The sequence below is a fragment of the Quercus lobata genome, chromosome 2 (genome assembly GCF_001633185.2).
Source record: "Quercus lobata isolate SW786 chromosome 2, ValleyOak3.0 Primary Assembly, whole genome shotgun sequence".
NCBI classification, from domain to species: Eukaryota; Viridiplantae; Streptophyta; class Magnoliopsida; order Fagales; family Fagaceae; genus Quercus; species Quercus lobata.
This window is the reverse complement of record NC_044905.1, coordinates 80106790-80123933: the sequence shown is the minus strand read 5'-3', so window position 1 is coordinate 80123933 and position 17144 is coordinate 80106790. Positions and strand designations below refer to the sequence as shown.

Below are 17144 nucleotides of genomic sequence, written 5' to 3'. Positions count from 1 at the left end.
CATTGGACCATGTGGCTTAATGTTGAGTTCCGAACGCAACTCCCCAAACACAACCTGGGCCTAGCAAGGTTACTAATCCAGCAGATAACACGTGGCTGAGCAACCAAAAAAGGCCCCCGAACACATGTTTGGAGCCTTGGGCTCCAACCACCATAGAAAGATGACATTAGTTTTTGACATGTGCATTGCATATAACTCACTTAACCTAACCAATCAAATGAGTTATTTGCATTACACATGGACATATGTCATCTTCCTATCAGTGGTTGGAGCCAAACATTTTCCTTAATTTAATATAAAGTTATTTAATGGCATACCTAATCTAATGGTGTTAAAATATTAATCTAATGTTTTCCTCAAAATCTTCTCAGAAAAAAAATTTTAATCTAATATAATGTTATTTTATGGTATAATATTAACAAAGACTATAAATCTTGACCCATAACATTTAATATTTTGGTCATTTTCATTGTTATTTCTTTAGAACTTCCTATGTTTGCCGTTACATTTAATATTTTGGTCATTTTCGTGGTGATTTCTTTATAACTTCCTATGTTTGCTTGTTTGGCTTGGATAGGATTTTCTTTAAATAATGTGAATTTCATTTTCTTTCTCACTGTCCAATCCCTATGGCAAACCAGCAGTTTTTCTTTTCTTTGAGGCAAAGGGTAAACGACCTTGACATTTGATGGTGAAACCACATAAAACTCGGACTAACACACAAATAATCCTGAGTCAAAGTTTGATAATCAACAAACAGCAGAGCTTTTAAATTAACTCTTTCATTTAATATCTAACCATCAATCTCACTGCAACATTATTTTGTGTCTTTTATGAGCATTTCCCAGCTATTAGTACAAAGTCAACTTAATTAGAGGTATGCCAGATAAGTAAATTTGTATCTACCTATCCAACACATAGGCAAGCAATCGATACCTTGCTTGTGGAATCATATAGAGCCAGAATCCGGCCAAACACCGCGAGTTTCATAAACATGCATACGCTTAAAGAACAATGGGCAAATTTCACTTAAGATGCTAGGAAACTTCGATTTGTCAACATGTTTTGAAAGTGACATTTTACTCACCTAAGGTATACTCCCTTGAAATTCCTTATGCTCTTCTGTCAAACATCATCATCCAATCAACAATTATAAACAACGCTTCTGGATAAAATGCCATTTTTCTAAACCCACCAATTAGTAAAATGCTAACTTTTTAAACCACCAAAAAAGTAAAATACTACATTTTCTAAAAGCATGTGAATTGCCAGTGCATGTTTTGACATCAAACTTTGGCAGTAATGGCATAGAACTCAGATGGGAAAAGTTCATATTTTTTAGACCACAGGTTAGCAAAGCAAACTTGCCTCATACCGCAAGTGAGTAGAGTGTAGTTTTCCTTAAGGAATAGCTATGTATCCAGCTATGTATCCACTTGTTCATATTTATGTGATGCAAACAAACCTAAAGTAAGCAGGAATTGAAATGAAACTAAAAGCTAAGCTGCTTAGAAGCACAAGAATGGGAAATCAACTCTTCAAGAGCACTCTCTTGGAAACTAGCACTTAGGCTAAAATCTGTACTCTCATCTAAAACTGAGTAGCTTTACAATCCTTGGCCTATTTAATATTTATACAAGTACACTTGAATTACTAGTGCCAAGATCCTAGCCAACTCAACACATGGCTTCTGCCAGCTGGCCTCAGCCCTAACAAATTTTGTTACAGCATACTAACTACTAATTCCTGTAACTGACCAGCAGCTGTAGCTTTTCTAACTAATTATTAACCACAACGTGTTCTACTTATCACGTATTAGAATTACAATTACACAAGCACATTAACTGCTGCATCATTATGGATGATGAAGTAGTTTGTTGAGTGAATTAAGAATTTAAGAGAGACAATAAGGGGGTTGAAAATGTAAATAAAACTTAAAAAGAACTATGTTCATTTACAATTTGACCAGAACCTTCATGCACAATGAATCACTAAGAACTATTTCCCAAAAAATCATCCTCTCTGTGTGAAAGCAAACCATGAATGGGTCAGCAGTCATGTCCAAATGTCTATGTCATAAAACTCCCTCCTGAAGATAAGCATTGATTGCTAATTTACCAATACTTGTTCCTGCAATGTATCCACCAGACCAAGCATTCTGAAAAGAAAAAACTAATGGCTCAATGAGTAATAAATAATATCTTGTTTCTTTCAGGAGGGCTTAGAGAAAACTGAATAATGATCAAACAGCTATGTCTCAAAAGTAAAAATTGAAGTCTCTTGGATGGCTATGAGGACTAGATATAAAACTCTTTCACCTGTTGCACTACAGTGAAAGGGTTGACGTGCTACCTTTCATGTTAGTCATGGATTATCTTTCTTCAAAAAATATGTTGTCTTACTTAGGCCACTACAACCACTGGAAAGAGTGGCTCAAATTCTATCATTTGGCCAAAAGAAAAGAAGGAAAAAAGACGATCCTTCTTGCAAAGAAAAATGCATGAAACATCATATGTACTAGTTTCTGGGAAGGAAATAACAGATTCACTTTGACAATAGACAATCAGAAATTATATTGAAAAACTGTATATATGGTGGCTATATCAAAAGCTGAACCTACTAGAGCAACTAACAAGGAAGTGCTTCCCATAGAAGCTAATTGAGATATTATTTGATTTTGGATTTGCAAGAAGAGCTACAAGATATATAATTTATTAATATGTAACAGTTAATGTTAGTTATTAAATGGATGTTTTACCTGGAAATTAAAACCACCAGTTACCCCATCAACGTTCAGTACCTGCAGAAAATTCAAACTTTTGAGGGCCATAAATGGGCCTTTATTGGTTGCAGTGGGTGTGAATGGAAAGCAAGGAAGTACCCAAGTAACATTACCTCTCCGGCAAAGTATAGACGTGAATGTATTTTGCTTTCCATTGTATTCAGCACGATCTTCATAAAGGAAAGAAAACCAGAGTTATATTTACAATGAGAGAGAGAGGCGAGAGAGGCGAGAGTGAGAGAGAGTAACCTCAGAAAGTGGGACACCTCCCGCAGTGACAAATTCATCCTTAAATTGACCCTTCAAAAGGAAAGAAGGTGTATCATCTCAAGAAAGCGTGAAGTCATGAACAACATAAAGAACTGTAAAGTTCAAGCGTTGAAACCTACCTTCCCTGTTACCTTGAACGTACAATGTTTTAACAAAGAAGCGACAGAAATTAATGAGTTATTAGAAACAGAAGCCCACAACATATCTTCAGATAAACCCTGCATATAGATAACAGAAAAAAGAAAATCATCCTTCTGGAAAATTTCACCAGAAGACAGCAGATGTACTCTCAACTTGTAACACCAATTATACCTCACGATCCAATATATATTTCCAAAATCTCTTTACAAGGCCAAATTCTGAAGGACATGAATTGACCGCTTTCTGCTTCTGCAGAAAATGTGGACAAACAATCAAGCAAAAATCAATTCAAGTACAACTAAACATCAAAATATTTTTGGTGTGTCACAGTCATATGCAAAAAGTAAACACCACAGGTCAACATGAAAGCTTAGCACAGCATCTAGTTTAAGACCATATTTGAAAAAAGCTTTCTTGCCCAACCTTAAGTACCTGTTAAAGAGCATGTTAACACAAGATCATTACTTTTACTACTGCACAATCTTAAGCTAACCTCAGGTGTTTGCAATGAGTTGTATCTAATCATACATTCCATGTTTAAATTGCTAGACCTACTTAAACTACTGATCCAACTCTATGCATGATAGTCAGCTAGGACGTTGGGTTCACCATGAATTATCATAAATCCATCCTAGCAACAAATATTTCCAAATTTAAAAAAAAAAAAAAGTTCCTAGTTCCAGCCATACACATAATAATAACTTAATGGAAAGTGCTAGAATCTCTGCAAGCAAAACATAAGATCCAGGATTACCACAAACTGATGCTTGTGCTTATTAAGTATGGACTTCACATCTTCTATATGCAAATCAGGTGTAAAATCCACAACAAGTATCCCTGCATAAAATGCTATCAGGTTGCCGTATAGGAAAAAGAAAATTAAAAGAAGAAGGAACTTTCATTACCTTTGTAACCTGAACTGAACAGATTTCGTGCCCCCCAGGCAGATAGCCGAAGAACAACAGGCCCACTGAATCCCCAGTGTGTGACTAACATGGGCCCAACCTACAATTCCAAAGTTGTCGTCACATGGTATACATTATCAAGTATTTAGATGGTCGCAGTCAGAGAAGCATGCCTGTGTGAGCTGTGGTATGTTACTTTGGACATTATCTAATTTCAGCTTAGCTTTAACTTTAGGGAAAGTAACCTGGCATAAAAATGTTAACAAATAATTGACTGAGCTACGCACTTATAATAGAACATTGACTATTATACTTTCAATATCAAGTAGCTACAACTAGTAATCATCTAAATAATGACTATAAAAAAAGAATATCAAAATCAGAATAGCTACAATCCATAGCTCCCAAAAATCCACATTGTGTAATGGTGAATTAATTGTAGAGGTTATTATCAGGTTACAGTTTATGTGATCTGTACAGAATCAGCTACTTCTGGAAACCTGTAAACAATTTTCCAGTTATACTCATCATTAATTTGCATGATTCGCAATATCACATTACTATGATACTGGATTGCAACTCATGATGCACACTCTCTTTTATCAATAATTAGAATAAGAATATTTTATCATTCATACAACCATTACTTGGTATAGTTATCTTTTTCCATACTACCAGTTCTGAAAAGTAATTATTTACATATTCTCTCTATTAGTTCTTCTACTTTTATCTCAAGAAATGGATAATAATAACTACTATTTGGGTAAAGAACCACTCATACAATTTTTTCCCCTCGCACTCAAGTACATGAGTTTTAAAGAACAAAGAACAGGATATTGTGAGCTATTGTAAAGTAGTAAAGATTTCAATTGAAATAAACATTACTCCTGACAACTCTGCCAATTGTGAATCCTCAATCTTGAAAGTAAACAAACTTGGGACTGGATCAACAATTGCATGACCAAGTTGAGCTGCAAGACTATAACCCTGTAAGAAGAACAAGAACAACTTATCAAGAAATATAATCCACATGCATGACAATCCAATTGAACCACTTATTCATCACAACCTGTTGACTACTACCACTAGCAATCAATAGATAATCAGCTTCAACATATTCAACATAATTTATTGTTCTCTTCTCAATCTTAATGAGGAATTTTCCACCACTAGTAGCAGAAGCGGTTGTCACAGCTTTTCCAGTCTGCAAAGAAACTGATTGAGGAGCTTTTAGCATAGGCAGCTCACAAAAAATGTTGGATTATATTGAGAAGGCTACCACTCAGGTTCTGTAAAATATATCGAACAGAAAACATAGAACTATGGCAGAAAAAGACAAGGTTTCCCCTTAATGAACTGAAGACATTTTTAGTGGTTTATGAACATCTGTGATATTCCCATACAATATGAAGTTGTTAAAAGAATCATGCGGCAGTAATATATCCCTCTCATAAAATGCTACAAACAACAACTTTTTAGGCTTGAGGATATTAAAAGAAGCAGACTATTCCTCAAATATTCCTTCAGTTACAATAGCAATAGCCTTTAATTTTGACAGGAAGCAGGGTTCCAGCATCTTGCAAACAGTAAATATTCAGATGCCAGGATTTTAATTTTTTAACCTGTACCCCACATTCAATAAAGAAGTCCTCCCTCTTGATTCTAGCATTAAGAAAAATGTTTACTGATTAAATTATCTACTTTTTGAGATATAATGCTATCAGAGATGAATAATATTACCTAAGCATGGAGGTTACAATTGTAATAATTGATAAATAATGTAATCAGAGCATCAAGGCATCTGGACACCAAAGACAAGTTTGGATCATTTGCATTGAACACACTTACTAGTTACTATAGTCAGTAAACCAATGACCTAGGACATTTAGTGAAATTATTTCTAAGGCATTCACAACATGAGAGATTATTTCTATTTGTTTTTGAAGCTCTAAATATTAGGGATCAGCACAAAGTGAAATCAAGCTAAAACATAGAACACTTGCAAAAGAAACACAAAATAATTTATGAATTGGATAGATGGAAGTCATCTCAGCCCCTGAAACCCAAGACCCCTGCGTAGCCCACCAATTGCAACGCATGTGATGTCATGCAGGGAAAACAAACAGTTAATATCCAAGGCATACCATTACAATATAATTGAATGCAAGATAAATAAGAGTAAACATTAGTCAATTCATAAATAATCATACCTCCTAACCTCGTTGCTTCAGACATTAGACAATCAATTATCGAAGAAGAACTGTTACTGACAGGAAATACCCTTCCATCATCCTCAATCTATGTGCAGATAAACATAGATTATGCATGCACAAAAAATAAACGAACAAGTGACAGGCAGTTTTGAAGAAAACCTTAAGCTTCACCCCATGATCAGAAAACCAGGACATGGTATCCACTGGGCCGTGTGTGTAGAAAAAAGATCCTCTCAGTTCTTTATGACCCCTAGGATAATGTTCTGCAAGAATCTAAGAACAAATTCTTAATTTTTAGGGAACATCAATATACTAAGTTTAGTGCAACGAATCAATTGGGAAAAAGGAAGAAATTGTTATAAAGCCAATTAAAATTGCAAACTCTTTACATTTTAATAGAGTTAACAACTGAGAAACATCATAACAAGAATGATGTCAATCATTTCCCTTCCCAGACATGAGCCAAAATTAATTTAATAACCTTTGAAATTTTATGTCACCTAAAAATCCAAGCTACTAAAAATTTTCATGTTTCACTCCCAAAACAGATGATGAATAAGTTATTCTAGAATTTTTAGAGTGTAGAACTGTAGAGCAAATGATCTTCCACAGTTTTTGGCATGTGGGAATTCATTGTTCTGATTACAATGCAGCATTTAAAATGTAGAACATAACTGTAGGTAAAAATATTGTCATCACAAAAACAAGTCCAATATTCCTGTAACAACTTATTCGAGTCAATTATGGTGAAAATTTTTTGTTCCCATAAACGCAAATAAGTGAATAACAAGCAGTTGACAATTTTACTTAACAAATAGAGAAGTGCTATGTCTACAACATTTTCACAATACTTTCACAACAAATCATAGGTAATAAGTTGTTATTGGTTCTCATTTGAATTTACAACTTAAATTACTTTTTTACCCACCCATAATAGCCAATAACAACTCTAACTGAACAGACAAAAAACATGGTCAAATCACCATCTTCTAGTTCTTCATAATATTTAGACAAGAGAAATGTGGTTTCCTGAAAAAAAAAGTATTAAAATAAATATATTCAAAGATAACATCATTTGCTTAACAATATTATTACACACCAACACCATACAACATTTTCACATTTTCACAATACTTTCACAACAAATCATAGGTAATAAGTTGTTATTGGTTTTCATTTGAATTTACAACTTAAATTACTTTTTTGCCCACCCATAATAGCCAATAACAACTCTAACTGAACAGACAAAATACACGGTCAAATCGCCATCTTCTAGTTCTTCATAATATTTAGACAAGAGAAATGTGGTTTCCTGAAAAAAAAAGTATTAAAATAAATATATTCAAAGATAACATCATTTGCTTAACAATATTATTACACACCAACACCATACAACAATTCATCCATAACTTAACTTATGGCACTATGTATTGCCATAAAGTGTGTGAGCTATTTCATTATAAAACTTACACCCATAACTTCCATTTATCAAATTTCTTACTTGTGATAATAAATTATAATGCTCACCAAATTGTCAGTACAATGCCCATTTGTCACATTGCACCTACCACCTCCAGATATTTTCACCTACAAACAATAACATTAATATATATATATATATATATATGAATAATAAACCAAATAACATTTTTTTTTTTTTAAGATTTTCCAAGAATATGTAATAAAACAAAAACCTTTGACAAAGGTTTCCCTTTCTCAATAACCACCACTTTAAGATTAGGCGCAAGAGTCTTTGCTCTAATTGCTCCAAAAACCCCAGCAGCTCCACCCCCAACTACCACCAACAGTTCTTCACTTGACTGCCCATTAAAGAAAACCAAACAATTAAAAAAACCCAACTTTTTTTTTTTCTCTGTTTGGTTGCTGAGAAAAAGAAGAGGGTAATGTGTTAAAATGTTACCTTTTGAGCTAAGGGTATGGCAGTTGTAGTAAATTTTCTTGCCCTGGGGGTTAAAAGGAGAGAGCCATGGTTTCTGGCGGTACTTCCAGCTTGTGTGGAAATCCCACTGGTGAGGATGAAGCGCGCCAAAGTGAAGCTCATGGTAACTAGTGATACTAAGAAAAATTTGGGCGCACCAGGGATAAAGAGTGTTTTTTGGCGACCTGATACGAAAATCATAACTTTTTGCTGTCTACTCCCCAACTATTCGAAATCATAAGTCATAACTTAATTGCTGTCTAGTGTTTAACCCATGGCATCAATTTACTTGGATGTCCTCGAGGATTAGAGAAAGTACACCGTGTTTCGGGTTTATATTTATCCTTTTCACAATAGGTGGGTCCCACAACTAATGAGTTTCACCAACTATGAAGGAAAATACATCTAAAATAAGGTATACTTTCTCGAAGGGACAAGATCTACCCTCTTATATAGAGTAGGTCTCATACTTATGAAGTTCACTCTTACGTGAGAGCAGTGGCGAAGCCAGGATCTAACTTAAGGGGGGGGGGCAAAAATTATATTTAACATCACATTTACGCGCGCGCGCACACCCACACACATATAGTATTTGAGATCAATTTGCAAAATAACAATTAGGGTCTGTTTGGATAGAACTTATTTTGCTGAAACTGAAAACTGAAAACTTAAAACACTGTAGCAAAATAATTTTTAAATATGTGAATAGTACCGTGGGACCCATTTTTAATGAAAAAGTTGATAAAAAGTGCAATTTGTGGGTCCATGAACAGTGCATTCTTGCACTGTTCATGGACAAAAAGTCAACAAGTGCGGCTAAAAAAAAAAAAAAAAAAAACTGAAACGCAGGAAACGTAAAACGTAGACGCAAAAGCTCAATACAAACACACACTTAATTCATGTGTATATCAAGCAATATTTGAATGCAAGAAAATTCAAAATAAAATAACATATTCATTATATTATTTATCTATTAGGGGTTTATTTACATAAAAACTCATTTTGAAATTGTAATTATAAAAAATGTTATATAAGGAGGGTTTTGGTTTTGGTTTAAAAAACCATCCTCTTTATTAACTATTTATTTATATAATTGTTAAATGCATTTATTTTATTATATAATATAATAGAAGAAATATTAATAGATTTTTTGGGTGGGGTCGGGGGACAAATGCCCCCCCTCGACCCCCCTGGCTCCGCCCTTTCTTGAGAGGGTGGATGCTACATTGAAGGGACGAGATCTACCCTCTTACATAAAGTAGATCTCATACATATGAAGTTCACTCTTACGTGAGAGGGTGAATGCATGTATTATATGTATGATAAATTTTCTTCTAAGAGATAAGCAGATTATACCTCTTAATAGAATTTGTGACAAAAAATACAAGGACACAATTTTATTTATTTATTTTTTTTGGTCACAAATTTAATATTCTCTATTAAGTGATAATAGTGGATTTAAGTATCTCACTAATAAGATTGGTTTATATGAATGAGGAGGAGAGTATGCATTTATTATTAGGTTCAAGAACCTAGGGTAAGGGTAGATTTAGGATATTTATAACCATTAAAAAATAATTTTTTTTTGTTAACTAGTGTTTCATGCGTTAATGAAGCATCTATTAAGTCCCATTTGCATTAAGAAATAGCAAAAAGAACAAAATTTAGTTAAAATATGATTTTTTTTTTTTTTTTTAATAGTGAAAGTAGTTTCATGGTTTATAAAAAGTAGCTCCATTGCATTTGTTTCCCAATATTAATGAATGCCCTTAATTTGACCTTTTTTTTTTTAATGATTTCACTTATCACAATTTATTAAATGTTTTTGGTTCCAAAAAAAAAAATTTTATTAAATGTTCTTTTTTTTTTTCCCAATAAAACAACTAAAGTATAAAATATAGAAAATAAAAGAAAGTAACCTCATATATTTAGTTATTGGAGGGTTAAAAAAAAAACACTTAAAAAAAATAGTTAGAAACGCACTCAGACACAATAAAACTGAGGATTTCTATTCCTTACTTGCATGGCATTCGAACTCAATTTTCACTTTGGAAACTCCTTTCACCAATACCATCGTTGCCTCGAAGCCCCTTAAACAATGCACACACTACATGGCCGCCCATCTCCGAGCATGGAAGCGTTGCATGTCACTGGCTCAACGCTGCACCACCATGCGCCAACTCAAGCCCATCCACGCCATTTTCCTCACCCACGGTCTCCACCACAACAACTACGCCCTCAGCAAACTCCTCGCCTTTTGTGCTCTCTCCGATTCCGGTAGCCTCTCCTACGCTTCGCTCATCTTCACCCATATCCAAACACCCAATTCCTTTATCTACAACACTCTTATCAGAGCCTATTCCCGTAGCTCACAGCCTCAACTTGCTCTTCATTACTTTCACCTCATGTTGAAAGATTATGGTAGTAACTTACTAGCTCCCGACAACCACACCTTTCATTTTGTTCTTTCGGCTTGCGCGAATGCCAAATGGGTACTTGCAGGCAAGCAAACTCACAATTGGGTACTCAAAAATGGGTTGGTTTTGTTTGATGGTCATGTTCAGACTGCGCTTATTAGAGTTTATGTTGAGTGTAAGGTTTTGGATGATGCATGCAAAGTGTTTGATGAAATTCCTTGTTTAGATGCTATTCAGTGGAATGTTCTTATGAATGGCTATGTTAAGTGTAATATGGGTTCTGAGGCTTTGAGGGTTTTTCGGGATATGTTGATGAGTGGAGTTGAGCCTGATGAATTTTGTGTAACTACTGTGCTTTCAGCTTGTGCTCAAACGGGGGCGGTTTTGCAAGGGAAATGGATTCATGAGTATGTTAAGAAGAGGAATGGGATGGAATCAGATGTGTTTGTGGCGACAGCGCTTGTTGATATGTATACTAAATGTGGGTGTATAGACATGGCTGAGGAAGTCTTTGAGAGGATGCCTAAAAGGAATGTGTTTTCATGGGCAGCCATGATTGGAGGATTGGCAGTACATGGGTACGCAAGGAAGGCAATTCATTGCTTGGATAGGATGCAGGTAGATGATGGGATAAGGCCTGATGGGGTTGTCCTTCTTGGGGTTCTAGTGGCATGTACACATGCAGGACTCCAAGAGGAAGGCCAATTGCTGTTGGATGACATGGAAAATGGATATGGTATTAGACCAAAACATGAGCATTATAGTTGCGTTGTGGACTTGCTATGTAGAGCAGGTCGATTGGATGAAGCACTTCAGCTCATAAGAAGAATGCCAATGAAGCCACTTGCTTCTGTCTGGGGTGCCTTACTGAGTGGTTGTCGAGTTCATAATAATGTTGATCTTGCAGAGCTTGCTGTTGAAGAGCTTTTAATGCTAGAAAATGATGGAGTAGAAGAAGATGGAGCTTATGTTCAGTTGTCAAACATTTATTTGGGTGCACGGAGAGGTGAAGATGCATGTAGGATAAGGAGGATCATTGGTGATAGGGGACTTAAGAAAACACCAGGGTGTAGTATGATAGAGGTGGATGGCAAGGTGAATGAGTTTGTTTCAGGGGATGTATCACATTTGCACAGAGCTCAGATATGTGCAATTCTGGAGCTACTGTCCCTTGAGTTAGTTTAAGATCCTTGTTAGAACATGCTGAAGGATCTGCAGGCATATGATATGTATAGTTTTATGTTGGAAATCCTTAAATTAATGATACTCCAATGATTTCTGTTAAAGCCACAGTGGCAAATTGATTATCAAGAGATGGATGGCAACCATTTGTATATGCACAGGATCCTGAGAGATTGAATGGCTTCCACACAACCATTCACATGTTATGCAATATAATTGGCATCTTGACCTACTATTGGCAAGCATTTGGGGAGAAAACTAGAACAACCACTGAAATCTATTTTAATAATGTTACTTTATCATGGCTTTCTATTTTAGTGGGATTTCCATGTTTTCAGAGATAGTATCATGATGTTTTTCCGTAGGTCAAAATGGGTCTTGCAAACTCAAATGACATAAAAATTCCACTAATCAGTGAAGAATGGTTTAATTGGCATTACTTAAAAGTATCAACACTAAAATTAGTTAAAAAGGAAATTTGAAAGTGATTATGGTAATGAAAACGTCCCCAAAAACTGAACAACCATTGCAGGTGCTTGTGACAGATTGGGGAATGCTTACTACTACATTAATGCCCTGGTCTGTAACTGAGTGCTGGTATGTAGTTCAATGACCATGATATTAACTTCAAAAATGATTTGGAAACATCCTCTCTGTTCTTATCCAGATTTTAATTGTGCAGGTGGTTGGTAAATGCCTTGGATTGATGTCCATAACATGCGTGGAAGAGGGCACTTACGACCACATGTTCTCTTCTTCGAGGCTGTATTGTAGATTTGTTACCCGAAACTTCCACCATTATCACAGAATCATTTATTCATTCAAACATAATTTTGGGGATCAAGCTTGTTGGAGCAACACATTGTCAAAGGAACAGGAACAGGAACAGGAACAGAGGTTCTGTTTCCTATAAGCTAGGAACATTTGTTTTTTTGTTCAGTAACAGGATAGGAACTAAAGGACCCTGATACCTTCAGAAAAAGGCCCAAGTACTTAATTTCACACCCAAAATTTTTCCCCCTGCGGCAGCTGTAGGCAGAACAACAACCAGACTAGTTGATCACTTGAGCTCACCATGCTGTCTTCCCATCGGCCTTGGTACAATAAATACTAACAAAAGTACAGGGCGTACATACTTCTCAAGGGTGACAAGTTTCCTGACCCATGTGTTAGAAAATTATTTGACTTTGCCTCTACCGTGCATAGAAGTTAGTGGTCACAAACCACAGGTTCAATACTAAAAGTAGATTTTTTTTTTTTTTTTTTAGAAGAATACTGTAAGTAGAATTGGATGATGATGTTGATATTAATGATGACAATAACTAAAAGAAGTGGTTATGTTAATGATGACAGTGAAAAAAAGAAAAAGCTCCACCTTTTGTTTTTTTAACTTGCTTGGAGTCTGAAAGGTGGGGAACATGAAATCTGATGTAGTTTGATTAAAACTAGTGGCATGTGTTACCTTTTCATCAGTCCTTCATTTTTGTTGGTATGTAGCATGGTCATTATAGCTTTTGTTACAGTGAATGGATTTAAACTCTACAGCATCATCAGAAGGTGGTGTTGGCCGTGGAAGTTGTGGATCAAATTTCGACAAAATTTGGAGCAAAAGTTTGGTAATTGAAATGAGAAATGCCTTGAAACGATTTGTCAGTTCATGTTTTGTGAGAGTTGAGAAGAAATTTGGAGGACATGTATTTATATGATGGATAGCAGAGGTCATATCTGACGGTTTGAGTTCATATGACTCTTCTGGGGCCACAACGTATTTTAATGTACAGCGTATTGTTTGCATGTCCATTATCTGTCCCACTTCTTCCTTCTTTTGGTATGACTAAAGAAAAAAAAAAGTCATCCTCTTTCTTTTTTTTTCCAACTTCTGCACTCTATCCCTATGTGTATACCCATCAACCGGAAAGGCTCTAGCCCCTAGGCCTAATCCCAAGTCCAATTACAAAAAGGCTCCTAGTAAATGGGTTTTTTTTTTTTTTTTTGGGTGTTTTTTCAAAGCTTTTAACCAGAGACTAATCACTGTTCGCAACGGGTGGGCCCATAGCAGGGTAAATCACTAGCCCAGAGAGTTTTTTCAAAGTGCTGGTACCCGGACTTGAACTAAGTAGCTCCTAGTCAAATCTAAAATAGCCACTTTGAGACCGAGTACCCAACCACTCGACTAACCCCACTGGATCACCTAGTAAATGTTTAGTACACCACTTTTTACATTTTGTGGAACCATATGTATAGCATTCAACATCTATATAAGATGCACACACATTGTTATACACACATTTACTATATATACCAGAAATTCTATGAGAGTCATCTAGAAGTGAATAATTTCATGAAGAGTTGGTGTCAATGCGGTAGACTATTTATGCCGAGTCAAGGAACGAAGAACCAAAGTTCCACACTTTTGTTGGGAAAAAGTACTAATTGAGGGTTAGTTTCAAATAATCAAATGTTTTTAAGTTGTTTTGTTCTCCTTCACCTGTACCTATAGGCTATATGGATCAGGGAGAACAGAAGAATTAGGCATTTATCTGGGAAACTGATAGCCACTGCATGTGACACTTTATGAAATTAAGCCAAACGAGAAAAAGAAAGAAAGAAAGAAAACATTTTCTCTTTCCCCAGTGTACAACCTCAAACCTTGTAAAAAAACAATTTGGTTTTCCCTTTAGAGCCTCCACTAAATTGATTTTTTGTAATACCTGTAAACTAATAAACAAATCAATAATTTTAGAAAAAAGGAAAATCTACAGTGTCTAATTAGAAGGCATCTCCAACAATACACAACAATCAGTCAATCACAACCATAAAATTGACCTAATTGTAAGAGATAGACACATTAAATCTGCGTTCTTCTCATGTTTATACCATTATGAAATTAAACTCAATTATACGAAGGCTTTTTCCCTCAAATCAAACTTCTATAAATTATGGAGACTTTTGTGTTGGAATAATCATGCTTGAATGATTTGATAGGTTAAATATTCAATAATATAAACTAATTCAAGAATGAAAAAGACTTGCGTACAATGTGCAATCTCCCTAGAAACAATAAACTCAAGTCAAAAAAATATGATTCAATGAAAAAAAAAAAAAAAAAAAGTCAGAATATATGATAACACCATACAATTTGGAACAAAATACGACATAAATCAAGTTCTATAGCACACGACAAAATTCATGAGTTCTCTTCCTCTATCTATAACATGATAAAATTCAAGAGTCCTCTTCCTCTATCCAAATTTCAAAAACCATGCAGCAAATATAAGATAGTAGCTTTTCTGCATCATGTGGTGCTTCCTTGCCCCAGTGGTTTGAATTAGGGAGTACAATTAATGTACGGAATATGAGCATACGTTATGGTGCCGCAAATGCAAACTCGGATTATAGTTCAGTAGGATTCCCTGGTAAGTGCACAAAATGAACCATGTTAGGCCACCGTAACAAAAAGGAAAAGAACATGATATATATATATATATATATATATATAATTCTCTTTGGCAGTCATGACCAGATGAGTCACATAATAAATTATCACTTGTCCCAAAATCTTAAGCGGATAAGAAACGATAAATTTAATGTTTAACAATTAGTCTAGTGGACACATTAAAAAGCAAAAAGACTAATAAAAAAATTAACCTTTCCATGATGATGGAACAACAACGACATGCATATTAGTCTTGTTTGGAGGAAGATGTAAGCGAATGGGGTAAAGTTCCCCATTCAAGGGATTGCGAGAGCACACAAGGATATCACTAAGTGCCGTCTCTTCCATCAACTTTTCCTTTAATTCCTCCACACCACTCCCCTTGAATGTGAAGGAAAGTTCTTTGGATTCATCCTCAACATCTCCTTTTTCATTAGCCACGTTATAATAGATAATCCTGCCTTCGGCTTTCATGGGTGAACCAGATAACTGGTTACTCAACTACATTTAAATAACAAAAGACAACATAAGCCCAATATAAATTCCATTCAACAAAAAATAAATCATTGCCAAATATTACTTTTCATAATGACATGATTTGTTTCTAATGCAAAATCCAACACTTTTAGTGGAATCATTGAAAAAGGGTCAGAAACATTGCTATCACAAATGAGAAGATCAGAAGGGTTTATACAACACCCCTTCACAACATGTGGATTCTACAGGTATGTAGAGCCCATCAAATATAAAAAGGGCGTCGTATAAACTCATCTCACAAAAAACTTTCTCATCACATGCAGAATAGTCTATTATTTACATTCATTAGATGCTCTCGATATTTATGATACTTTCTTTATAGTTTATTTGGATGGAATTATTTGAAGAAAATAATTGGAATCAAATTTTTAGTTTAAATTACATGAACAAAGTATGAGATGGAAACCCTCAAAGCTCAAATCCATCAAATATTTAAGTTATAATTAAATAATTTATACTAAATCTAAATGTAACCTTTAACTCATTCCTATATGAATCATAATCATATTTCATGGAACAATCAAATAGGGCCATAAATGAATCAAATCAAACCTCTTCTCCCAAATCAGGGGACATAAGTTCAATCTTGGAGCCTGCTTCTGAAGAAAAAGAATCCGTTCGTTTAACCGGTTGTAACACCAGTGGAGTTGGTGGAGATTGCATTCGAATCTCTACCATATCCACCTCCCACAGAACCCAATCCTGCGTTGCAGTTCTATGTGGAATATCATGCGTGATCGAGTTCCGCCAAGGTGGCAAGCCTCCATTTGCACGTAAGTATTGGCCGTAACGTGTCCTGAGCCTGACTTGGAATCCTTCTCTAATGGGCTCCCATTCCAACGAGGAATCCAATCTTTTTGGCAATGTTTGTAGCACTTTCTTGCCTGTCATTCCTAATAGAAATGGCATGTTTGAGGCTGTTAAGTACTTTCCATAACAGCTTTTGAAACGTAAAACATTGGCATTGTCAATGAACTCCACAGTCCATCTAGCATTCTTGACCGAACCATTGCGATCTTGGCTTACAGCTTCTTCATCCTCATCGGCTAATAGGTACTTGTCATGGTGGCTTCGGAAACGTACCACTTGGGCCTTATGGAAAAGTTCCATAGCACTCTTAATAAAATAAGATCAAATATTGACAAAAATGGTGTCGAAGATTTGTGTTTGATTTGGTTTATACCTGATTTTGAATAAACTAGTGATCTGAGACAATGTGTGATGGTGTTAGAGAGAATGGGAAATGTGGTGGACGTGTTTGGTAGAGAGAAAACACTCAATTTGATAAGAGAAGAAATGTTGCTATGGGGTTGTTACAAAAG

General features: G+C 35.3%; 3 protein-coding genes across 3 annotated transcripts; 1 reads left to right on the top strand and 2 right to left on the bottom strand.

The window, feature by feature from the left end:
* Positions 1-1591: 1591 nt before the first annotated feature.
* LOC115976800 (uncharacterized protein YtfP-like) lies at positions 1592-8542 on the bottom strand. Its single transcript, XM_031098285.1, has 16 exons — positions 8233-8542; positions 8006-8131; positions 7839-7898; positions 6471-6584; positions 6309-6396; positions 5168-5313; positions 4984-5085; positions 4272-4343; positions 4099-4198; positions 3948-4030; positions 3365-3442; positions 3172-3270; positions 3032-3082; positions 2896-2952; positions 2759-2800; positions 1592-2158 (listed from the first exon to the last, which is right to left on the bottom strand). Exons 1-16 carry the CDS (start codon positions 8449-8451, stop codon positions 2075-2077), a joined length of 1521 nt encoding a protein of 506 aa, XP_030954145.1. The 5' UTR covers positions 8452-8542; the 3' UTR covers positions 1592-2074.
* Positions 8543-10240: 1698 nt separating this feature from the next.
* Positions 10241-12894, top strand: LOC115976797 (pentatricopeptide repeat-containing protein At3g28660-like). Its single transcript, XM_031098282.1, has 2 exons — positions 10241-12446; positions 12532-12894. Exon 1 carries the CDS (start codon positions 10362-10364, stop codon positions 11850-11852), a length of 1491 nt encoding a protein of 496 aa, XP_030954142.1. The 5' UTR covers positions 10241-10361; the 3' UTR covers positions 11853-12446; positions 12532-12894.
* Positions 12895-15033: 2139 nt separating this feature from the next.
* On the bottom strand, positions 15034-16935 carry LOC115976799. Its single transcript, XM_031098284.1, has 3 exons — positions 16397-16935; positions 15498-15781; positions 15034-15262 (listed from the first exon to the last, which is right to left on the bottom strand). The coding sequence occupies exons 1-3, from the start codon at positions 16930-16932 to the stop codon at positions 15243-15245; spliced, it is 840 nt and encodes a 279-aa protein (XP_030954144.1). The 5' UTR covers positions 16933-16935; the 3' UTR covers positions 15034-15242.
* Between the last annotated feature and the right edge of the window lie 209 nt (positions 16936-17144).

Coding starts and splice junctions, on each gene's coding strand:
- LOC115976800 (XM_031098285.1), bottom strand. CDS start 8,451: ATGATTTTCGTATCAGGTCGCCAAAAAACACTCTTTATCCCTGGTGCG. Junction 6,585..7,838: donor GGCATTGTACTGACAATTTG/GTGAGCATTATA, acceptor ATTTGTTCTTAG/ATTCTTGCAGAACATTATCC. Junction 2,801..2,895: donor GTCTATACTTTGCCGGAGAG/GTAATGTTACTT, acceptor AATTTTCTGCAG/GTACTGAACGTTGATGGGGT.
- LOC115976797 (XM_031098282.1), top strand. CDS start 10,362: ATGGCCGCCCATCTCCGAGCATGGAAGCGTTGCATGTCACTGGCTCAA.
- LOC115976799 (XM_031098284.1), bottom strand. CDS start 16,932: ATGGAACTTTTCCATAAGGCCCAAGTGGTACGTTTCCGAAGCCACCAT. Junction 15,782..16,396: donor GGCTCCAAGATTGAACTTAT/GTCCCCTGATTT, acceptor AATGTAGTTGAG/TAACCAGTTATCTGGTTCAC. Junction 15,263..15,497: donor TGTTCCATCATCATGGAAAG/GTTAATTTTTTT, acceptor TGCACTTACCAG/GGAATCCTACTGAACTATAA.